This window comes from Tursiops truncatus, chromosome 11 (assembly GCF_011762595.2).
Source record: "Tursiops truncatus isolate mTurTru1 chromosome 11, mTurTru1.mat.Y, whole genome shotgun sequence".
NCBI classification, from domain to species: Eukaryota; Metazoa; Chordata; class Mammalia; order Artiodactyla; family Delphinidae; genus Tursiops; species Tursiops truncatus.
The window spans coordinates 77,277,187-77,303,281 of record NC_047044.1 but is presented as its reverse complement, the minus strand read 5'-3'; the positions used below and the strand labels follow the sequence as shown (position 1 = coordinate 77,303,281).

General features: G+C 35.2%; 1 protein-coding gene across 4 annotated transcripts in view; it reads right to left on the bottom strand.

Annotated features, from left to right (window-relative positions):
- The window catches only part of IPO8 (importin 8), a 70,618-nt gene that overhangs the window by 7,499 nt on the left and 37,024 nt on the right, over window positions 1-26,095 (bottom strand). For all 4 annotated transcript variants that reach the window (XM_019935741.3, XM_073788877.1, XM_019935756.3 and 1 more), the window contains 5 exons: window positions 23,122-23,247; window positions 22,421-22,518; window positions 17,484-17,579; window positions 7,252-7,472; window positions 4,712-4,917 (listed from right to left, as the gene is read on the bottom strand). In XM_019935741.3, coding sequence (XP_019791300.1) covers window positions 4,712-4,917; window positions 7,252-7,472; window positions 17,484-17,579; window positions 22,421-22,518; window positions 23,122-23,247 — 747 coding nt within the window. The remainder of the gene's footprint in view (window positions 1-4,711; window positions 4,918-7,251; window positions 7,473-17,483; window positions 17,580-22,420; window positions 22,519-23,121; window positions 23,248-26,095) is intronic.

Genomic DNA, 26,095 nt, shown 5'->3' with positions numbered 1-26,095 from the left:
GCTACTAAAACACCAATGGATGAATGAAGAAATTAAAGAGGAAATCAGAAAATACCTTGAGACAAATGAAAATAAAAACAGAACTTTCTGAAATCTACAGGACACAGCAAAAGCAGTTCTAATAGGGAAGTTTATAGCAATTCAGGCCTACCTCAAGAAACAAGAGAATCAAAAAACAAACAACCCAGTCTGAAAATGGGCAGAAGACCTAAATAGACATTCCTCCAAAAAAGATATACAGATTGCCAACAAACACATGAAAGAATGTTCAACATAAATAATCATTAGAGAAATGCAAATCAAAACTACAATGAGGTATCTCACACCGGTCAGAAAGGCCATCATCAAAAAATCTACAAACAATAAATGCTAGAGAGGGTGTGGAGAAAAGGGATCGCTCTTGCACTGTTGGTGGGAATGTAAATTAATACAGCCACTGTGGAGAACAGTATGAAAGTTGCTTAAAAAACTACAAATAGAACTACCATATGACCCAGCAATCCCACTACTGGGCATATACCCTGAGAAAACCATAATTCAAAAAGAGTCATGTACCAAAATGTTCATTGCAGCTCTATTTACAATAGCCAGGCCATGGAAGCAACCTAAGTGTCCATCATCGGATGAATGGATAAAGAAGATGCGGCACATATATACAGTGGAATATTACTCAGCCATAAAAAGGAACAAAACTGAGTTATCTGTAATGAGGTGGATGCACCTAGAGACTGTCATTCAGCGTGAAGTAAGTCAGAAAGAGAAAAACAAATACCATATGCTAACACACATATATATGGAATCTAAAAAAAAAAAAATGGTCATGAAGAACCTAGGGGCAAGACGAGAATAAAGATGCAGACCTACTAGAGAATGGACTTGAGGATACAGGGAGGGGGAAGGGTAAGCTGGGACAAAGTGAGAGAGTGGCATGGACATATATACAATACCAAACGTAAAATAGCTAGTGGGAAGCAGTCGCATAGCACAGGGAGATCAGCTCGGTGCTTTGTGACCACGTAGAGGGGTGAGATAGGGAGGGTGGGAGGGAGGGAGATGCAAGAGGGAAGAGATATGGGGACATATATATATGTATAACTAATTAACTTCGTTATAAAGCAGAAACTAACACACCATTATTAAGCAATTATACTCCAATAAAGATGTTTAAAAAAAAATGCAAAAAAAGGGCTTCCCTGGTGGTGCAGTGGTTGAGAGTCTGCCTGCTGATGCAGGGGACACGGGTTCGTGCCCCAGTCTGGGAAGATCCCACATGCTGTGGAGCGGCTGGGCCCATGGGCCATGGCCGCTGAGCCTGCGTGTCCAGAGCCTGTGCTCTGCGGCAGGAGAGGCTGCAGCAGTGAGAGGCCTGCGTACCGCCAATAAATAAATAAATAAATAAATAAATAAAACAAGAAATGAAAGAGGAGAAATTACAACTGATATCACAGAGATACCAAAAAATCATAAGTGAATACTACAAATATTTATATGCCAACAAATTAGACATCCTAGAAGGAATGGAAACATTTTTAGAAACATACAATCTTCCAAGACCCAATCAGGAAGATATAGACAATCTGAATAAAGAGATCACTAGCAGTGAAACTGAATTCATAATAAAAAGACTCCCAGCAAACAAAAGTCCAGGACTGGACAGTTTAACATGAGAACTCTATGAAATGTATAAAGAAAAGCTAATACCTATTCTTCTCAAACTATTCCAAAAAACTGAAGAGAACACGCCCAACTTCATCCTATGAGGCCACCAAAAGCAGACAAAGACACTACAAAAAAAGAAAGTTACAGGCCAATATCTCTGATGAATATAGATGCAAAAATCCTGAACAGAATATTAGCAAACCAAACTCAACAATTTATAGAAACGGATGGTACACCACAATCCAGTGAGATTTATTCCAGGGATGCAAAGATGATTCAATATTCACAAATCAATCAATGTGATACACCACATTAAAAAAAAAAAGAAAGGATAAAAATCACATGATCATCACAAGAGCTACAGAAAAAGCAGTTGACCAAATTCAACATCCATTCATGACAAAAACTCTCATAGAAGTGGGTATAGAGGGAACATATCTCAACATAATAAGGGCCATTTATGACAAACCTACAGCTAACATCATACGCAACAGTGAAAGCTAAAAGATTTTCCTCTAAAGATAAGGATACGCACTCTCGCCACTTCTATTTAACATACTATTGGAAATTCCAGCCACAGCCATCAGACAAGAAAAAGAAATCAAAGGCATCCAAGTTGGAAGGGAAGTAAAACTGTCACTATTTTCAGATGACAAAATACTATATACAGAAAACCCTAAAGTCTCCAATGAAAAGCTTTTAGAACTAATAAATGAATTCAGTAAAGTTGCAGAAAGAGAAAGCAAGAAAACAATCCTGTTTAAAATTGCATCAAAAAGAATTAAAAACCTAGGAATAAACTTAACCAAGGAGGTGAAAGACCTCTACTCTGAAAATTATAAAACAATGATGAAAGAAACGAAAGATGATACAAAGATATCCCATGTTCATGGATTGAAAGAATATCACTAAAAAAATCCATACTACCCAAAGCAATCCACAGATTTAATGCCTATCAAAATACCCATGATATCTTTCACAGAACTAGAACAAATCTTCCTAAAATTTATATGGAATCATAAAAGACCCTGAATTGCCAAAGCAATCTTGACAAAAGAGAACAGAGCTGGAGGTATCATGCTCCTTGATTTCAGACTATGCTACAAAGCTACAGTAATCAAAACAGTATAGTACTGGCACAAAAACAGACACACAGATCAATGGAACAGAATAGACAGCCCAGAAATAAACTCCTGCATTTAGGGTTGATTCATCTATGACAAAGGAGGCAAGAATATACAATGGGGAATATCAGTTTCTTCAATAATAAGTGGTGCTGGGAAAACTGGACAGCTACATGCAAAAGAATGAGATTAGAACATTTTCTCATGCCATGTACAAAAATAAACTCAAAATGGATTAAAGACCTAAATGTATAACCAGAAACCATAAAACTCCTAGAAGAAAAGCAGAACACTCTTTTTTTTTTTTTTTTTTTTTTTTTTTCGCTATGCGGGCCTCTCACTGTTGTGGCCTCTCCCGTTGCAGAGCACAGGCTCCGGACGTGCAAGCTCAGTGGCCATGGCTCATGGGCCCAGCCACTCTGCGGCATGTGGGATCTTCCCAGACCAGGGCACAAACCTCTGTCCCCTGCATTGGCAGGCGGACTCTCAACCACTGCACCATCAGGGAAGCCCCAGAACACACTTTGACATAAATTGTAGCAGTATTTTGGGGGGGTCTCCTAAGGCAAAGGACACTAAAGCAAAAATAAACAAATGGGACCTAATTAAATTTAAACGCTTTTGCACAGCAAAGGAAACCATCAACAAAATGAAAAGACAACCTATAAATGGGAGAAAATATTTGCAAATGATATGCTACAATAAGGGGTTAATATCCAAAATATATAAACAGCTCATACAACTCAATGTCAAAAAACTAAATGACCCAATTAAAAAATGGGCAGAAGACCTGAATAGTCATTTTTCCAAAGAAGACATACAGGTGGCCAACAGGCACATGAAAGACGTTCAACATTGCTGATCATTAGAGATATGCAAATCAAAACCACAATGAGATATCATCTCACCCCTCTTAGTAAGAATGGCCATCAACAAATAACAAATGTTGGCAAGAATATGGAGAAAAGGGAACCCTTGCACACTGTTGGTAGGGATGTAAATTGGTGCAGCCACTACGGAAAACGACATGAAGATTTCTCAAAAAACTAAAAGTATGATCCAGCAATTTCACTGCTAGATATATATTCAAAGAAAACAAAAACACTAACTCAAAATGATACACACATGCCAAAGTTCACAGCAGCACTATTTACAAAAACCAAGATAAGGAAGCAACCCAAATATCCATCAACAAATGAATGGATAATGAAGATGTGGTGAGATATGTGATGGAATATTACTCAGCCATAAAAAAGAATGAAATCTTGCCATTTGCAACAACATGGATAGACCTGGAGGATATTATGCTTAATGAAGTACGTCAGAGAAAGACAAATACTGTATGTCACACTTATATGTGGAATATAAGAAATAAAAGAAACAAATGAATATAACAAAACAGAAACAGACTCACAGATACGGAGAAAAAACTAGTAGTTACCATTGGGGAGAGGGAAGTGGGAGGGGTAAAACAGTAGAATATTAAGAGGTACAAACTACTAAGTATAAAATAAATAAGCACAAGGATATATTGTACAGCACACAGAATACAGCCAACATTTTATAATAACTTTAAACAGAGTATAATCTATAAAACCAGTGAATCACTATGTATGTTGTACGCCTGAAACTAACATAATATTGTAAATCAACTATACTTCAATAATAAATAGATAAATAAAGTTATGAATTGTTTATTCCTAGAATTTTCCATTTAGTATTTTTAGACAAATGAAACGATGAAACCAAAATTGTGGTAAGAAGGGACTACTATAATTAAGTCAAACAAACCCAAAATATTTGTTAAACGTGTTAACAGGCCAAGAAATGTACACCTGTTTAATGTTTCCAAATAGACTAAAACTCAAAGAAAACACATACTCAAATCACAATCAATTCTAGCATTCATTTCAATTAGAACACTTTACCATTTTCTTCCATATCAGCTTTCTCTGCTTTTGAGCGATCTTCCCGGTTTACCAGTTGTTTGGTAGCACAGACCTGCTTTAGGCCAAGGAAAAGGAAAAGAATTGAGGGCACAATCTGTCCCACCACAGCATCTACTCCAGGAGGTCGATTTTGCAGTTCCAAAAGAATACTCAGTCCTATTATACACATCTTCCGGTCATGATGCCTACAAATTATAAAGGCGAAAAAAAATGTGCACATGAGAAATGAGAACAAATTCCGAAGAAATTACAAAAAGAAATGTCCAAGGTGTATTCTAAGGTTCATTCACTGGAGTTACACAGAGGTATCTCCATTTTGTACTATATGAAATCCTATGTAAATCAACTTTTGTAAATTATCAATTTACAATTTATCAATTGTAATTATCATCATCAAAGAGCTATGGGAGTCTGCAATTAATATGGGGAATCTTGTGTAATATCAATTTATGATAATACAAATGCTGTATCTGGGCCTTAGCGTAACAACTTTTATTTATTAAATAAAACAAATTATTTATTAACAACTTTTTATTTATTAAACAAGAATACCTGTATACGATAGCATAAAATTCCTATCCAATGGAAAAAATGAGAAGTCCCTTAGACTTTGTCTTCATTGGATTGGTCTACAAGGTATCTTGGCACTGTATACTAACCCAGGTGCCAAAAGTTCCTCCACAAACTCAGCATCTAGTAAGCTGAATGTAATAGCTATAAGTAAATCATTAAATGTCCTGTTCTGTAAAACAGGATAAGGAAAATTTAATTCTGAAGGAAAAATGTTTGACCAATATACATTACACACATTTTTGTATGAATGTTTCTTCTAAATTGTTTAAAACTAAAAATACTAAGAATTAAAAGATTTTCTATATTAGTATAACACTTAAAATTGCAGGCATGAACAAAAAATTCACTGGCAGGGATTCAAAATGAGAGTAATATCCAATGACAAATATATTACTAGCTTCTATTATTCTTCATTATTTCCATTGCTTGACTGATTCAAGTTACTAATGTCAAAGTATAGTATACTGTAACAGGGACTGTGCTTGACCTGGTGACTTTCTCATCCATGTAGCCTCTAACTAGCAGTGCACACCAGGTGTCAAATGGATCATAGTACAGGAGATGATTATCAAGTGGGGCTCTGAAGAATCCAAGGGAGCACAATTCAAGCATGCCCAATCTATACAATAGCTGAGATGGATTTTCTATTTTTGGAAAATTGCTTATAGATGCTACTAACTATAACTGTGAATGACTAAATCTCTACTCTCTAAATCTTTGTCAGAGATAACTTTAAGCACAATTTCTTTTTAAAGTATGCTCTTCCTTTCAAAGCTTTAGTAAGAAATCTAAATCAGGGACAAATTCCAGTCTCCTACAAGTAGAAAAATTAGAATACACATAGCAACTTATAAATATGCTCCCCCATTCCTTTTCTACCATCCTAATTCAAGCCCCTCCATCATCTCCCCACCACTTGGCAATGTCCTGACTACTCCTGTTGAAATTATTTTCCCCTCAGTAAATTTTTCTAAATGATATCTTACAAAACTTAAAAAGAACACTAGTTATTTCTAATGTTTTGAACAAATTAATCAGCAGTTTAGCTCAAATTCTAGCACAACAGGGTCACTTATATGTGTTGGGTCACTTGAGGTGGGCCTATAACTACTACTTAGGATCTCACTTTTCCTATGCTGGGAAGCTAGGAGAGTGCTTCACATAAAGCCAAACTCTCCTACCAGGGTAGGACCAGGACTACAACTAACAATCTTCTGACCTCACATTTGAAAACGGGCTCCATTGAAGTCTTTATATCTTTACCAGACCAGTACTTTCCTTAGAAACATGACTCTATTTAGAATGTTGTTATCCATAGACACTTAATAGTCATGGAATCCAAGTGGACACTTAATTCTTGTTGCCTAGAGATATAGCAATACACATAAGTCAAAAACAAGCGGGGAATGGTTATACCTAATTTTCAGAGCCTGCGTTCTTTCCACTAGATTATACTGCTGAAACACATTCTTAATTCTCTAAGAATTTAATATTATGTTAACAATGCACTAAAAATAGTTCTTAAAGGGCTTCCCTGGTGGCCCAGTGGTTGGGAATCCACCTGCCAGTGGAGGGGACGTGGGTTCGAGCCCTGGTCCAGGATGATCCCAGGTGCCGCGGAGCAGCTGGACCCGTGCGCCACAACTACTGAGCCTGTGCTCTGGAGGCCGCGAGCCATGGCTGGTGAGGCCCACGAGCCTGGAGCCCATGTTCTGCAAGGAGAGAGGCCACTGCAACGAGAAGCCCGTGCACTGCCACGAAGAGTAGCCCCCACTTGCGGCAACTAGAGAAAGCCTGTGTGCAGCAGCGAAGCAGCCAAAAATAAAAAATAATAATAATTCTTAAGATATAAAAATTATTTCTTAATATGCTATTATATGTACATATTAATAAGTCAACTTTCCAGAATAGAAATGTAGTGTAAAATCGAAAAGACACATACATACCCAAGAAAACAATCTGTATCATTCATCCACTGATTTATAAACTGTACAGTTACAGGTCCAGGGTTGTGAGGCAACTGAATTCGTTCTAAAGTATGTAGCAGCAAATCAGGGTTGTAGTACAAGGCAGCAATTGCAACCTGAAGACACATAGTACGAAGCTCACTAGTTTTGACTCCTCGGGTTAATCTCTCCAAAACAAGTTGAACAAAGAGTGGAATGCACTAGAGGAAAAAAGAAAAAGAGAAATCAAGTAACTTTTATAGAAAGCTGAATGTTGGTAAAGTGTTATCAATAAATCAGATACTCTTAATGACAGTGAAACGTTTGCTTGTTTAAATCATTTTTAGAATTATTAAACCTAGAGAGCTTAAATGGCCAAAAAGAGGTCCTACAGTAGTGCCAAAACGTCTCCTTCCATTTTATGTGAAGATTACATTTAGTTGAAGATTGTTCTACAAGAGTCCACGCTCAAATGATGGCAATAATCCAAATGTAGACTTAGTCACGTCCATGTTTGAGTTAAAATGACTAGGGTGGAATTTTTCTTTGATAAATCATATTGGAAATACAGTTGACCCTTGAACAACGCAGGTTTGAACTATATGGATCCAGTTAAATGCAGGGTTTTTTCAATAGTGCATACTACAGTACTACACCATCCACAGTTGGTTGAATCTGCGGATAAGGAGCAAACGTGTATACACAGGGCCAACTGTAAGTTATACGTGGATTTCTGACTGTGCAGAGGGTCAATGCCTCTAACTCCTGCATTGTTCAAGGGTCAAGTGTAAAAAAAAAATGAGACTAAAAATAAGCATGATGTGATCAGAATTTCTCTTGAGAAAAAAAATTCCTAAAAAAGTCATAGGGATGTAATGAACGACATGGTGGCTAAACTTAAGAATACTGTATTGTACATTTGAAAGTTGCTAAGAACAAGTAGACATTAAAAGCTCTCATCACAAGAAAAAAAATTTTTTAACTATGTATGGTGATGGATGTTAACTATACTTATTGTCATGATCATTTCACTGTATATACAAATACTGAATCATGTTGTATACTTGAAATTAAGATAATTTTATATGTCAAATATATCTCAATAAAATTTTGAAAAAGAAAATTCCTGTTGGTATAAGACTGAAGAAACATAGTGGATTTCATACATTAAAATCCTATGACTCCAATTCTCAAGTGCAATATTGTTTAATTTTATTAGAAATATTTCCTAACAGTTACTTTCAATTAAAAGGGATGGGCTAACTGTGGAAAACAGATGGAGATTTCTCAAAAAAACTAAAAATACTACTACCATATGACCCAGCAATTCCACACTTGGGTATATATCCAAAAAAACAAAAACAAAAACACTATTCAAAAAGATACATGTACCCCAATGTTCATAGCAGCATTATTTACAATTGCCAAGATATGAAAGCAACCTAAGTGTCCATCAACAGATGAATGGATAAAGAAGATGTGGTTCTCACACCAGTCAGAATGGCCATCATCAAAAAATCTAGAAACAATAAGTGTTGGAGAGGGTGTGGAAAAAAGGGAACACTCTTGCACTGCTGGTGGGAATGTGAATTGGTACAGCCACTATGGAGAACAGTATGGAGGTTCCTTAAAAAACTAAAAGTAGAACTACCATATGACCCAGCAATCCCACTACTAGGCATATACCCTGAGAAAACCATAATTCAAAAAGAGTCATGTACCAAAATGTTCATTGCAGCTCTATCTACAATAGTCCGTAGATGGAAAGAACCTAAGTGTCCATCATCAGATGAATGGATAAAGATGTGGCACATATATACAATGGAATATTACTCAGCCATAAAAAGAAACGAAATTGAGCTATTTGTAATGAGGTGGATAGACCTAGAGTCTGCCATACAGAGTGAAGTAAGTCAGAAAGAGAAAGACAAATACCATATGCTAACACATATATATGGAATTTAAGAAAAAAAAATGTCATGAAGAACCTAGGGGTAAGACAGGAATAAAGACACAGACCTACTAGAGAATGGACTTGAGGATATGGGGAGGGGGAAGGGTAAGCTGTGACAAAGCGAGAGAGAGGCATGGACATATATACACTACCAAACGTAAGGTAGATAGCTAGTGGGAAGCAGCCGAATAGCACAGGGAGATCAGCTCGGTGCTTTGTGACCACCTGGAGAGGCGGGATCGGGAGGGTGTGAGGGAGGGAGACGCAAGAGGGAAGAGATATGGGAACATATGTATATGTATAACTGATTCACTTTGTTATAAAGCAGAAACTAACACACCATTGTAAAGCAATTATACTCCAATAAAGATGTAAAAAAAGAAGATGTGGTATATATACACAATGAAATACTACTCAACTATAATAAAGAATGAAATTTTGCCATTTGCAGCAACATGGATGGACTTGGAGGGCATTATGCTAAGTGAAATCAGTCAGACAGAGAAAGATAAAAACTGTATGATATCACTTACATGTGGAATCTAAAAAATACAACAAACTAGTGAATATCACAAAAAAGAAGTAGACTCACAGATATAGAGAACAAACTAGGGGTTACCAGTGGGGAGAGGGAAGGGGGAGGTGCAATATAGGGGTAGAGGAGTAAGAGGTACAAATTATTAGGTATAAAATAAGCTACAAGGATATACTGTACAACATGGGAAATATAACCAATATTTTATAATAACTACAAATGGAGTATAACCTTTAAAAATTGTGAATCACTATATTGCACACCTGTGACTTATACAATATTGTACAGTAACTATAATTCAATTTTTAAAAAGGGATGGGCTAAAATGATTTGTGTAAAATAAAATTCTGAGGTCTTAATATAAGTTCATTTTTAAATTAAACTTTAAAAATCAAAGTTTCAGGGGAGAATGGGATGAATAGGTGGAATACAGAGGGTTTTTAGGGCAGTGTGGTGAAACTAGTCTGCATGATACTATAATGGTAGATACATGTCATTATACATTTGTCCAAACATATAAAGTGTGTACACCAAGAGTACACCCTAGTGTAAACTGCGATCTCTGGGTGATAATGATGTGTCAGTATGTTCATCAGTTATAACCAATGCACCACCCTGGCGGAGATGTTGATAATGGGGAAGGCTATGCATGTGTGGGGTAAGGGGTACAAGAGAAATCTCTATATCTTCTGCTCAATTTCTCTGAGAGTCTATAACTACTCTGAAAAATAAAACCTATTAAAAAAATAATCAGAGTTTCATGTAAAAATTTAAGACAAATTCAGTATGTTTCCTTTAGTAAGCCAAACTGTAAGTACATTAGTATCAGAAGAATACTAGACTTGTTTAGGATAATATATAATATCAAAACACATGACTACATGTGGAACTTTTAAGATTGAGATTTTTATAAAGAAATGACTAGTCTGATTAACTCTACTGATTTTGTCTCATATTCTGATATAGAGCATATATAGGACATAGGCTCTATTAAAAATTATTACTACAGTTAAATAATTATTGTGAATCAATGAAGCCAAAAGAAAATGTAAACTAAGTTTGAAAAACTTTTTGATATGTTTTAATAACAAAGCTTCATTTTAACAAATATCTACTATTACATGCAAAGCCATTAAGAATACAAAGAAACTTTGAGGTTTCAAAATTAGTAAAACCAAAATTATCCGTTTATATTAAAATAAAGTCAATTATGGGGATTGATTATGCAGAATATCTCCATATACCACTATGGAGTGATCTGCAAGATAAGAAGGCAAGATGGAAAAAAAATATGTTTAGTATGCTACTGTTTAAGAAGGTGAGGAGAGAACGGATATAACTATTTGCTTTTTGTTTTTAAATGAAAGGATGAACTAAAAACTGGGGGGTGGGGGAGGGTAGAAATGGGGAAAGAAAGTAATGGTAGAGGGGACAGGAATGGAAGCTAGATTCCCCTGAATATACCTTGTTTTGTAAATTAGACTTTAGACTATGCATATGTTATATTCACAAAAAATTTAAGCAATCCCTAAAAGTTAAAATAAAATGAAATAAATAATCAAACAAACAGGGATTATGTTAAATTACTTTAAAATTTATGATTTGACTTGTTTGGCTATAAATATCCCTAGCATATGAATATACCCTTGAGATAGAAGGAGCTACTAAAAAATCTTAAACTGTTAATAGTGATCGTATGTTGGTGATAATATATACATATTAGTGGGGTAAAGTAAGTGAGTAATTATGATGAGAACCAGGATTTTGGGTGTGGGAGATACTGATTAGGATCAATTAGTTTAAGTAAAAATAATGTAGTCTGAAACTGGAAATATCTGTGTCTACTAATGATGCATTAATCTTAAGATAATATAATATGCATTTCCTGGTTCTCTTTTGTGGAAATAAAGACCTACTCAATAGCAAGGAATATCCCTTGTGCAGTCTTGGAATACCATTTCCCAGGGTAGGGCAGGAAATGTACAAGATGAAACTGGAACATCTAATCACACCAGATAGCAGAAAACTTCCAAAGGCTATGAGAGTCAGGTCAAAAGCACTCATATGGCAAACTCAAGAGGCTCCCACTGGCCTAAGTTGAAAGAACTTTGTACACCTTAAATATACTTAATATATTTGATGTGTATCAAATAAATTTGAATCTATAAGGTCAAATACTACTAAAAAGCCAAAAAATAAAAACCATAAAAAACACCTCACTGGTCATCTTTGGAGGATGCTCCAAAGATGGAGCATAAGGAAACAACATATTGTCTCAATCATGACAAATAAAGGCAAATACTCAAACTATTCCTCAGAGTAATCTAATAATTGATGAGAAAACATTTCTCTTCATAGAAGTAATTCCACTCATAAATGAAGAAGGAATGACAGAATTAGAATATCATCACCAACAACACTAAGATCATAAGACGAGAGACAACCATTCTGTCCCTAGTAGAAATACACACCACCACCTATGAAGTATTCTTGCCAAAAAATCACAATTGAATCCAACCAAATCTCTAGATCTAACTACCAATTTACAGGAAATATTGAGGAATTTAATTCTAAGGCATTACAATCCTTCAGCACAGTAATGGTAACTTCACTAACATTAGACAGTGAGTTAACTCACTTAACTTTCTGATATAGAAATGCTTGGGTACCAACTTTCCAATCCCTCTAACAACCCAGTTTTAGGAGTAGAAACCCACTGTACATACATTACATATGAAATTCTTACTTGCTAACTTCAAATGAGTGTATCCAGCTAAAAGCAATTCTTTTATTCAATTTTTCTTTACTACTTACTAGACTCCTCCAAACTGAAATTTCAACTTTTTTCATTTTCTACAACTCTTCCTATTTAACTGCAAAAATAAAGCCGTTGGACTTAAGCTTCCACATCCCTTATTTCTACCTCAAGACAGATCTCTATATCAGCATTATCTAAACGGCACTGTCACAACAGTTAATAGATGTTCCTTGGGTTTGGAAAACAAAAAGATTCCAGTGTTAATTAATTTGGAAAACACAGAATACTAACCACTCCCTTAGGCACATTTCCAGATAAAGGCACTAAGAATTCAAGCAATAATGAAATGAATTTTGTTTTATCCAGTTTTCCCCAGACCATTGAATACACTTTTTTATGAACACCTACTGACTGACACCATTAGATGGTCACCATTTGAGTAATATCACTCTATTCCCATCTCCTGGTATCTACACTTTCTGTTTCTGTGAAAAAGATCATCTATTTTCCAAGGTAAACCTGTGCTCACAGGCTTCTCCCTGTCCTCATTTTATGTCTTATTTTTTCTGGTGTTTTCTATGCAATGTCTGCAATGACTCCCACTATGAATCTTGTTCTAATCTTCCACTCCCAATGCTACTTGCCTAGAACAGAACTAATACCTTCAAACCTCAACCTCACTGAAGATGAAATAAAGACATTCTCAGAAAAAAAAAAAAAAAAAACAGAACTCATTGCTAGCAGACCTATCCTACAAGAAATACTAAAGGAAGTTCTTTGGGCTGAAAGCAAGTGACCCAGAGGGTAATTCAAAGACAAAGAAAGACACACACACACACACACACACACACACACACACACACACACTCCAGTAAAGGTAATTATGTAATTATAAAAAATAGTAAAAATAGTATTTCTTTCACTTTCTTAACTGTTTTAAAAAGCAATCACATAAAATAACATGTTATAATTGTATTGTTGAAACTATAAAATGTAATATATTCAACATTAACAATACAAAGGATGTAGAAGCAAGATTCTACTGGAATAAGGAAATGACACCAGATGGTAATTTCAACCCACAGCAAACAAATAAAGAGAACTGAGAAATGGTAAATAAGAAGGCTAATATAACAAGTATATACCTGTAGATATATACTTGGTTGCCTTTTTTCTTAGCTTCTTTGAAATAAAATTACAAATAGAAATAATTACAAACAGTGTATTGTTGGATTTATAACATATATAGATGCAATATATATGACAGCAGTAGTACAAAAAGGGGAAAGAGGGAATAGAGCTATATAAGAGTAATGCATCTATATCTCACTAAAAATTAGGTTAATCTCAATCTGAAGTATATTCTGATAAGGTAAGGTATATATGGTAAGCCCTAGAGCAACCACTAAGAAAAATGTTTAAAATAGTGGAAAAAAAATTAAAAAGAATTAAAATGTGACATTAGAAAATATGTACTTAATTCAAAAGAAAGCAGTAAAGAAAGAATAGGGGAACAATAACAAAACATGAGACATAAATAAAAAATAAAATGACAGATTGAATCTATGTGTAAAAGTAACAACAGTAAATGTGAATGGGTCAATTCAAAGATACAAATAGGTTGAAAGTAAAAGAATGGAAAAAGATATATCATGCAAACAGCAACCATAAGAAAGCTGAAATGGATATACTAATATTAGACAAAAACAACATCAAAACAAACAAAAAGTGTTACTAGAGATAAAGAGAGACAATTTTAATGATAAAAGGGTCAATTCATCAGGAAGATAAAACCATTATAAACATACATACACATAACAGAGCCCTAAAATACATGAAACAACAACTGACAGAAATAAAGGGAGAACTAGATAATTCAGTAACAGTTGGAGAATTTAATACTTCACTTTTGATAACGAATAGAACAATTAGGTAGAAGATCAGCAAAAAATAAAAGACTTAATCAACATTATAAACCAACTAGATCTAACAAACATCTACAGAACACTCAGCCCAATAACAGCAAAGTACATATTATTCTCAAGTGCACATGGAACAATCTCCAGGACAGACTATATGCAGGGCCATAAAATAAGCCTCAATAAATTTAAAAGGAATGAAATCACACAAAGTATGTTCTCCAATTACAATGGAGTAAAATTAGAAATCATTAACAGAAAGAATTCTGGTAAATTCACAAACATATGGAAATTAAACAACACACTCCTAAATAACCAGTGGGTCCAGAATAAAGCACAAGGGAAATAAGGACATATTTTGAGATGAATGAATATGAACACATGCCAAAACTTATGAATGTAGCTAAAGCAGTGGTTAGAGGGAAATTTATAGCTATCAATCTCTATATTAAAAAAGAAGAAATATCTCAATCTAATAACCTAAACTTCCACCTCAAGACTCTGGAAAAAGAAGAGCAAGCTAAACTCAAAGCAAGTAGAAGGGAATAAATTATGAGGATTAGAGCAAAAACTAATGAAATAGCAAACAAAAAAACAGACAACAAAATCATAAATTGGTTCCTTGAAAAGATGAACAAAATTGACAAACCTCTACCTCAACTAACAAAAGGGGGAAATAAGAGAGCGAGAGAAAGAGAAGATAATAATTACTAAAATCAGGAACAAAATGGGGTCATTATTACCAACCTACAAAAACAAAAAGAAATATAATGAAACATTATGAATTGCATGCCAACTAATTAGTTAATTTACATGAAATGGACAACTTCCTAGAAAGATGCAAACTCCTACATTAACTCAAAAAGAAATAGAGGGCTTGGGCTTCCCTGGTGGTGCAGTGGTTGAGAGTCCGCCTGCCAATGCAGGGGATGCGGGCTCGTGCCCCGGTCCGGGAAGATCCCACATGCCGCACAGCGGCAAGGCCCATGAGCCATGGCTGCTGAGCCTGCGTGTCCGGAGCCTGTGCTCCACAACGGGAGAGGCCACAACAGTGAGAGGCCCATGTACCGCTAAAAAAAAAAAAGAAATAGAGGGCTTCCCTGGTGGCACAGTGGTTGAGAGTCTGCCTGCCGACGCAGGGGACATGGGTTCGTGCCCCGGTCCGGGAAGATCCCACATGCCGCAGAGTGGCTAGGCCCGTGAGCCATGGCCGCTGAGCCTGCGTGTCCGGAGCCTGTGCTCCGCAACGGGAGAGGCCACAACAGTGAGAGGCCCACGTACCACAAAAAAAGAAAAAAAAAAAATAGAAATACAAGTAGACCTACAACAAATAATGAGATTGAATTGGTAATTTTAAAACTACCCACAAAAAAAGCTCAGGCAAAGATGGCTTCACTGCTAAATTCTAACATTTAAAAAACACCAACCTTCAGAAACTCTTCCAAAAAATAGAAGAGGAGGGAGCACTTCCCAACTCATTCCACACGAGGCCAGCATAACTCTGTTTCCAAAGCCAGACAAAGATACCACAAGAAAAAAAAAAAATTACAGATGAATATCTCTTATAAATACAGGTACAAAACTAGTTTTAAAAAAATACCACCTAACTGAATCTAGAAATATATAAAAAGGATCATACTCCATGATCAAGAAGGATTTACACCAGGAATTCAAGGTTGATTTAACATCTGAAAATCAATTAAAGCAAAACACTGTATCAACAGAATAAAGGACAAAACCCACATGATCATCTGAATAGACGCAGAAAAAGCATTTGATAAAATTCAACACGACTTCATGATCAAAAGACTCAACAGACCACGAATAAACAGGAACACACTCAATCTGATAAAAGACATCTATGAAAAACCTACAGCTTACATCAGACTTAATGGTGAAAGGAATACTTCGCCCCCTAAGATCAGGAACAAGACAAAATGTCTCCTCTTGCCACATCCATTCAACATTGCACTGAAGGTTCTAGCCAAGGCAGTTAGGCAAGAAAAATAAAATAAAAAGCACCCAAGTTGGAAAGGTAAAACTCTATCTGCAGATGAGATGACCTTGTGTACAGAAAATCCTAAGAAATTCTCTGAAACTCTATTAAAACTAATAAAGCAATTCGGCAAGGTTGCAAGAAACAACATAAATACAGAAAAAGTGTATTTCTAAACACAGGCAATAAACAACTTGAAAATAAAATTAAGAAAACAATACCATTTATAATAGCATTAAAAAGGATGAAATATTTTATGAAGATTTTAATGAAAGAAACTTGTACTTGAAAACTACAAAACATTTTTGAAAAAAATTAAAGATGACCTAAATAAAAGGAAAGACATCTCATGTTCAGGGATTGAAAGACTAAATATTCTCAAAGTGACAATACTTCCCAAAGTGATCTACAGATTTAGCACAATGCCTATCACAATCCCAGTTGGCTTCTTTGCTCAAATGGACAAGCTGATCCTAAAATTCATATGGAAATTCAAGGGACCATAATAGCCAAAACAATCTTACATAGGAACAAAATTGGAGGACACAAACTTCCTAATTTCAAAACTTACTACAAAGCTACAGTAATAAAGATACTGCAGTCCTGGATTAAGGACAAAAAAATTAATTAAATCTGAAAGAGAATCCAGAAATATATCCTCACATTTACAGTCGATTGATTTCACAAAGTGTGCCAAGATAATTCAATGGGGAAAGAATAGGTTTTTTCCAACAAATGGTGCTGAGACAATTTGATATCCATGTGGAAAATAATGAATTTGTACCCCTTCCACAAACCATATTCAAAAATTAACTCAAAATGAATTAAAGACCTAAATGTTAGAGCTAAAACCATAAAACTCTTAGAGGAAAATCTCTGTGAACTTGAATTTAGCAATGATTTCTTAAATATGATGCCAAATTGCATTGGGTATTTTTGTCATAGGATTTCTACCAGTAAACACAAACTATAGGCTATCTTTATAATTTTCCATCACAATATAAACATCAATCAGACATGCACATTTTAAATGTAAACATCAAGTAGGATGTTTTCTATACATATATTACCTGATCAATTCCCCTTCCTTTGCACTGAAGAATGATGACTTCAAGAAGTTTGGCTGCATGACATTCTGCATCTTCTCCTGCATCTCCACATAGTACCTGCAGTAATTAAAATTTCACTCAGCAGTAAATAGCAATTGCAAAAAATTTAATCAAGTCTACATGAAGTAAATATCACATAAAAATTCAGCCATTAGAATCTCAGCGTTGCTTGAGTCATAAGTTTACCTTGCCAACCCAAAGAAGGAAGTTCAAAACGAAGTTCATCTATCTTCTTCATCTACTCTGATACCTCATAAGGTGTAATAATTCACTTATTTAACTTTGGATTAATAAAATAGGCTATATGAGTTAACTATCTAGACAAATGAAGCTTCCCTTTATGTAATGCATCAAAACAATAAAATACAATGAAATCAAAAGAAAACAAAATAACCTTCTTCTTAAACAATTAAATAAACCCTGTGTTTTTCTGTTCCTTTTGAATTCTTGTCTATATGCACCCATTTTTTCATAATGAAACCATAAATTTAATATTACACACCTTTTAATTTCCTCATTTGGACTTCATAATTTGAACTACTTTCCATAGACATTATAACCATTTAGGACTATACAGTATTACAGAAGATGAGTATAACAAAGCTTACCAGCCTGTTCCCCTAATGTCAATTCTGTATTTTCACTGATATGAACAATTATACAGTGCACATGTTCATACACCTAATACGGCAGCCTTATAATAAGGTTCCCAGAAGAGAGATTTATAGAGTAGAGGCATGCTTATATTAGAAATAAAGAAATATGGAAAAATTAATAAGGGTTCAAACACAAGACATAAGAAAAAGAACAGACTTAACCCAGAGAATAAAAGTAAGATAGAAATTAGGAATATAAACAAAAAGAGGTAAAACAAACAGAAATCAAAAATAGATTCATTAAAAAAAGACTTAAGTAGACTTTTGCCAAAATTATTTTTAAAAAGCAAAGCAAGCAAAATTTTAAAACATTATGAAAGACATAAATACAGATAAAGGAAAGATTAAAAATGAAAATACTATGAACAATATTATATTCCTTATATATTTGAAAACTTAGATGACCTGGATAATTTCCTAGACAAATACAATTTAAGAAAACTGAATTTAAAAGATATTCCAGATTAAAGATGACAGATTGAACATCGCCATTCAATTTTATCCCTTCCCAAAGGCCATTAAAATAAAGGTAAAGATATTTTAGAAGCATATATCCACAAAGACAGAGATAAAGGAAAAAACAGACAGCTATAAAATTGTAGAAGCTGGAAAACAGATGGATCAGTGAGCTGAAACATAAGCAGGTAGCTAGCAAAACCAAGAACCAACCCTATTTACATAAACTTAAAATTCTACCTCAAGAGCAGTGTTTCTAGATCTAGATTCTAAACATGTGGGCTCTAGAACCAGAATGCTTTGGTCTAAATCCTAGTTCTACCATTTACGAGCTGTGTTTTTAGAAACGCTACTGGGTGGGCCAAAAAGTGTCTTCAGTTTTTTAAGTAAAAATAAAAGACACATTTTTCATCAAGAACTTTACTGAATAACGTATTCACCCTTTTGTTCCACTACCTTCTGCCATTTTTCAGGCAACTTCATAATTCCATCTTCCCAAAACTTTTTATCTTTTTGAGCCAAGAACTATTCCAGGTGCCTTTTACAGCCTTTACAGTCCAGGGAATTGAAATTTTTTCCATTAAGAGATTTTGTAAATACCAAAATAAATGGAAATCCAAAGGTGCAAAGTCTAGTGAATACAGCAGATGAATCAGAACTTCTCAGCCAAGCTGTAAGTTTTTGCCGGGTCATCAAAGAAACATGTGCTCTTGCGTTATCCTGATGAAAGATTATGTGTTTTCTGTTGACTAATTCTGGATGCTTTTCGTTGAGGGCTGCTTTCAGTTGGTCTAACTGGGAGCAGTACTTGTTGCAATTAATGGTTTGGTTTTCTGGAAGGAGCAGGGGTCCCCAACCCCCAGGCCACGGACCAGTAGCGGTCCACTGGTCCCATCGCTCCCCATCGCTCGCATTACCGCCTAAACTCCGCCTCCTGTCAGATCAGCGGTGGCATTAGATTCTCATAGGAGCGTGAACCCTACTGGGAACTGCGCATGCAAGGAATCTAGGTTGCACGCTCCTTATGAGAATCTAATGCCTGATGATCTGAGGTGGAGCTGAGGCAGTGATGCTAGCGCTGGGGAGCAGCTGCAAATACAGATCATCATTAGCAGACAGGTTTGTCCGCACAGAGACCATAATAAATCAATTGTACGCAGACTCATATCAAAACCTTATCAGTGAGTGGCACGTGAAAACAAGCTCAGGGCTCCCACTGATTCTGCATTATGGTAAGTTGTATAATTATTTCATTACCTATTACAATGTAATAATAATAGAAATAAAGTGCACAATAAATATAATGTGCTTGAATCATCCCAAAACCATTCCCCCACCCCGCCCCCGGTCCGTGGAAAAACAGTCTTCCACGAAACCAGTCCCCTGGTGCCAAAAATGTTCGGGACATTTGTAATAGAGGACTCCCTTCCAATCCCACCATATACACATCACCTCCTTTGGATGAAGACCAGCCTTTGGTGCCATTGGTGGCGGTTCATTTTGCTTGCCCCACAATCTCTTCCGTTCCACATTGTTGTACAGTATACACTTTTTATTGCCCATCACAATTTGTTTTAAAAACAGAACGTTTCATTACGTTTCAGTAGAGAATCGCATGCAGAAATATGGTCAAGAAGGTTTTTTCACTTAACTTACGTGGAACCCAAACATCAAAGCAATTCACATAACCAAGCTAGTGCAAATGATTTTCAATGCTTGATTTGGATATTTTGAGTATGTCGGCTATTTCCCACATGGTATAACGTTGATTGTTCTCAATTATTGTTTTGATTTGATCGCTATCAACTTCAACTGGTCTACCTGACCGTGGTGCATCGGCCAGCAAGAAATCTCCTGCACGGAACTTCGCAAACCACTTTTGACACGTTTGATCAATCACAGCACCTTCTCCAAACACTGCACAAATCTTTTTGTGCATTTCAGTTGCGTTTTTACCTTTCCTGAAATAATAAAGTTTAATATGCCAAAAATGTTGCCCTTTTTCTTCCATCCTCAATATTAAAATGGCTACATAAAAATTCACCAATTTTGATAAGTCTTTTTTTAAACTCATGGTGATATGACAGCTGTCACATACAATCTAACAAAATTGTTTCAAATGAAGTTAAAGACAACTAAATGCTACTAGAGACATCTTACGGAAAAAATCAAACGCACCTTTTGGCCCACCCAATATTTATTCTCTGTACCTTAGTCCCCAGCTGTAAATAGAAATATAGTAATATACTTATGTCATAGGATTATATGATACAGAAAGAAAAAACTCAGCCCCTTTTCCCAAAATTGCATTGACTTGGTTTCTTTGTTTGCTGGTTTTGTTGGTTTGAGGTTTTGTCCCCCCACAAAAGGAAGAGAAACAAAATATAGTACAGTAGCTTAAAAAATGGGCTCTGCAGCCAGATTACCAGGATTCAAATCTAGCTCCAACACATAACAGCTATGTGACTAGGTCAGTTTTCTAAACCTCAGGCACAATGCAAAATGCCTGTCTCCTCTTTAACAAAAGGTGATATAATGTTGTAAAGATTAAATAAATTCATGTGTATAAAGTGCTTAGGAAATACCAGTGTACAGTAAGAGTTCAATAATAAGACCAGAAATAAATATATTTAACTACTTGACAAGTAGAAGGCCATCACTGTGAACGTCACTTTTACTATATCTGCTATAATACAGAGCAACTGTGAGTTATAAAGGACCATGTAAGATTGTTATGTTTTCTACCTTTGCTTTCTCTTCCCCTTTCCCTCACTAGCAGCTGTCTCTATAACTTAGGAAAAAACTGAAGACAGCCAGGTAATTATGACTTAACAAGCTGGGTTATTACAGAGCAATATGAGTCTTCAAAAATCGTGATTCTACTCCTGCTGTTTACATGTGATGAAACTTAGTGACTTCCCAAAATCTCCCAGGCTCTTTATAACTGAACTGAGACCTCCATCAGAGAAACTGATTATCCGTTCAGCGCTTTTAACAGAGTCTGGTACACATCTCTTCTAGGGAGGAAAATAGGTTGTACACTAGCTATCTTACTCCCAACTCCAAGGCCAAACTTAGGTTTCTGGCTATTTGAGCTTTCTAAAATCTGCCATCTCTATGCAATACAGTTTTATATTTATGTATATATTGATACATATATTCACCTAAAAGAGGAGGAAAGCATTAGTCAACAATGATTCCCAGATATAACCAAGAGGGCCAAATCTAACTTGTGACAAAGATAACATAGTAGACAATCATGTTTGTGCATAAATACAACAGTAGCCATTATGTGGCTTACCAATTATCCTGTATTGAACTAAATGATGCTGTTTTTCCAACTATTCCAATTTTTTGTCTTATGTTATTTATGTTCAAATTACCTATATCTAGTGTCTTCTAATATATACATTCAATTAAAAGAAAAATCAATAATTGACAAACTGTGTGGTATTTTCCTAGCACTCTTTTTTAATCAAGGAGCAAGTCTGCATTTTTGAAAGAAAAAACACGAAGAAAATTATTTACCTAAGCATTATAAAGTACACAGCTATAAAAGTAGCAAACATTCTTAAGTATAACACACAATATGAAATTTTCAGATAATTCCAAACTCCATTTGAAAATACAAAATGACAAATATATGTTGATGAAAGCAATACAGAACTAAATGTATAAGAAACAAATTGAGACAGTACCTGAAGTAAAATACAACATTAGTAAGTAAATGTTAGTAAGTAAACCATTAGTAAGAATCACTATGACAAATGTTTAGGACATGCTTACCTTTCTACACATTGTAAAAAGTATTTCTAAATGCTTTGGATTTGATAGTAAAGTATTTGTATCTATTGTCACATAATTATGCAGAAGAGGCATCATGTCTGGAAAAAAATTCAAAATCCCAGTGAGACATGAGTAACAGAAGTAGAAATAAATTATTACCACTGAAAGCATATTTCTGTAGCACCCACACATTACTATCTTCCCTTGCAACCACAAAATGCTAGAAATGAAAGTGTTAAATCCACCTTTTCTATAAATGAGAAAAATGTGGATCAGAAAGACTAAAATGCTCATCATTTATTATAGTGATTGTTATTAATTTTCTTCTTTTTTTCCATAGCACTCATCACCATCTGACATACTGTATATTTACTTACTTGGCTGTGTGTTTCCTACCCTCTCCCTCCCCCCACTGGAATGGAAGTGTCAAAAGGGCAAGGGCTGTCTATTTTTTTCACTGATGTATTGCTGAGCTTAGAACAATACTTGGAATATAGTCAATATTCAGAAGATATTAATAAATATATGGATATATACTCTGACTGCAAAGTATTTTAAGATACAGTAGGCAATACGGTTTCCCTCCTACTACCTCTATTCCTAGGGCTGAAAAACACTCCTATGGTAGCACCACCCTTTACTCGAAAATAATATCTATTTAGACACAGAAAAGCAAAACTGTTACATGGTCAAAGTCATACCTGTAAAATATTCAAAACAATCCTGCTGAAAAATCTCATATAATATACCTAGAAGTTGCCACATTTGAGGAGAAATACCATGGCAGGTTAAACTATATGCCAGTGAAAGAATTTCTTCATAGAATTCTAGAAAGAAGAAAATCTCTAGTTAGAATCCCAGGAAATAGCAAAAATTAAACACAAAGACCACTCAGAAGAGGATTTAGGCTATACACTCACACATGTTTTACATCTAATGTACTTTTGAGCATCTGTTTCTCAGCATTCACATCTTCAGCTACATCTATTTGCCACCTTCCATTTCTTACCAAGATCTGCCCCCTACTCAATAAGACAAGCCAAAGATTTGTTTTTACTAAACTTACTTATAATACTGAAAAATTATATTTTTTATATTTTTTAATATAGATAGTTTATATATATATATATAACTATATTAGAAATGAATACAAGAAGGAACAGATTATTGTACGTGGCTCCTACACAGGATTTTAAATTTACAAATAATGTTCTTCAGAGAGCTTAATTAATCTAGGTGAAAATATCTGTCTGTCTCACATATTTTTACAAACTATATACTGGACAGTATTTCGTCAATTTACAAAGCTTGTAAAATTTGTACAGTATTTCTTAATTTACCTCAAGACAATTATACTCAAAGTAGAAGAGTTCAAAGGGAATGTGCTTGCATTTGTACACATATTTATTATTATTACCCTCACTCAAAAGCAAATTATATCTAAACATACAATCGGAAAACACAAACCTCAATACAAAAATTTCAAATAATTCCTACCATGTCACTGAACAAAAAAGTTTAATTTCAAAGTTAATTATTTTTTTCCCTTCTTATTAAGAGGAACTAATATTCACCCTGGAAGTTTGAATAAAGTTTTTTTCTGTAACATTATTTAAAACTTAATACATTCAAAAGCTAGTAATACAGATATATGCCTTACCAAAAGCAAAATAAGACGGAAATCATAGATACTGGGAAATAATTTGTTATGTAAGACAATCACTTGAAATACAACCAATTGTCTGAATATAAAACTTCTGAGAGTTCTGTTCAGGAAAGCAAATGCCTCTTCCCTAAAGTGAAGCCTAAAAGGTAGAAATATTTCCTTTCACATTCGTGACAGCTACGGCATGTGTACATTACCTGGCTACTCAGATGCTCAAGACCAGGACTCTGAATCTTGAGGGAGAAACTAGAAGGCACAAAGCTGTTCCAGTTTTGGGGGGCAGGGGTGGGGGGGACAGGGTCTGTGTTGGAGTCTGGACTATGGTAGGCAGCAGCCTAGGACCCAGTGTTGACAAAGGCAGCACTGGCCTTCTAAGCAGGCCACTATTACGGCAGAATCCTGGCTGGCTCTGGCCAACTCCAGCCTTCCCACTGCTTTGGTGTGCTACGACTATCCTTCCGCTAAATTCCATTTCTGCTTAAATTGACCAGAAGTTTTTTCATTTATTCTCAACCAAGAAGACTGACTATTAGGGTAGGATGGTTTTACTAACTTTGACTTACTGCATAAGATAGAACAGTTACATCAGTAACAGCTAAGCCTGGCTTCTAATAATAAATCAACTTCATGAGTAAATTAGCAATGAAAACAGGCAAAGGAGGGAGGGAGAAGTGGGACAATGGAAAGAGATTGGACCCACGGACATAACATGATCAGACTACTGTGGCGGGGGTCCTAGATTAACAGATTCAGCCCATGACATCTTCCAGAACAAGTTTGGTGGTTGCTGTTTTTTAATCTGAGATCTTGCATAGCCAAATATTGGTTCAAAAAGGGCCACTAACATTATGTGCATCACAGCTGAAAACATAAGAGAGATCAGCTATCACCCTGGGACTAGGGATGAGATTAGAGGAGACAGGCAGCTGAAACCATGGCTTTCTCCTCTGCCCACCACACCCAAGAAATAGGCCCCTTTCCTTTTTTTAACATCCTGATGTTGTAATTGCTCAAATTAAATATTTGGTGTAGGCAGATTACAGAAGGTTGGTATAAACTACTTCCCTTTGCTTTACTTTACAGTTTTTTCCTCAAGATTACTTTACTTTAAATTTAAATGGAGATTACATCCTTGTAACTTATTTATTTTATACCTAGTAATCTGTATCTCTTAATCCCCTTCACCTGAAATAAATAAGTTACAAGCATGTAATGCACAGCACAGGGCATACGGTCAATATTTTATAACTTTGTATGTAGCATATTCTATAAAAATATCAAATTACTACATTGTAATCCTGAAACTATTATAATACTGTAAGTCAATTTAAAAATTCACGTTTGAAGTCCTTAAAAAAAATTTTTTTAATGGAGAATTTTCAGTTACAATCTCTTCCATGAATAAGGACATAAGTGAATATACTCTTTTTGAGTGTATCAGAATCTCTGGAATTATGGTCCAGGAATCTTCATTTTAACTAGATCCTCAGTGATTCTTATGCACACCGAAGTCTTAGAACTACTGCTTTACAGCAACTATTTCAAAACTAAGGAGTACCCTTGGCAGGGTGCAGGATAATCCACTGAGATGGGAGAAGAATGTTATTAGAACACGTAGTGAATATATACATATATATTTATATTTAATCTCATGTTTTTACATTTCTATTTTTATGTATGTAAATGTAGTATAGTAACATGTATATTGCCTATAAATAGGTATTCAAATTTTATTCACATACATTAGAAGTACAGGCTCAATTTTTTACTAATGGTGTGAATGATAAAAAGTTTGGAAACAACTGCTCTTAGGCAGTAGCATGCTTTTGTTCCATCTTTCTATCTATACACTATACAGGTTGCATTTCCCTCATGCCCACAAGATTTGGGGCTGGCATCTTCAAAATGCTTGGATACTATGAAAAAATTGTCTCCTCTACAAATTCCAATCAGTGTATAACATCCAGCATTAGCTACTGATTCTACTCAGCAGTCAGGCACCGTAACAG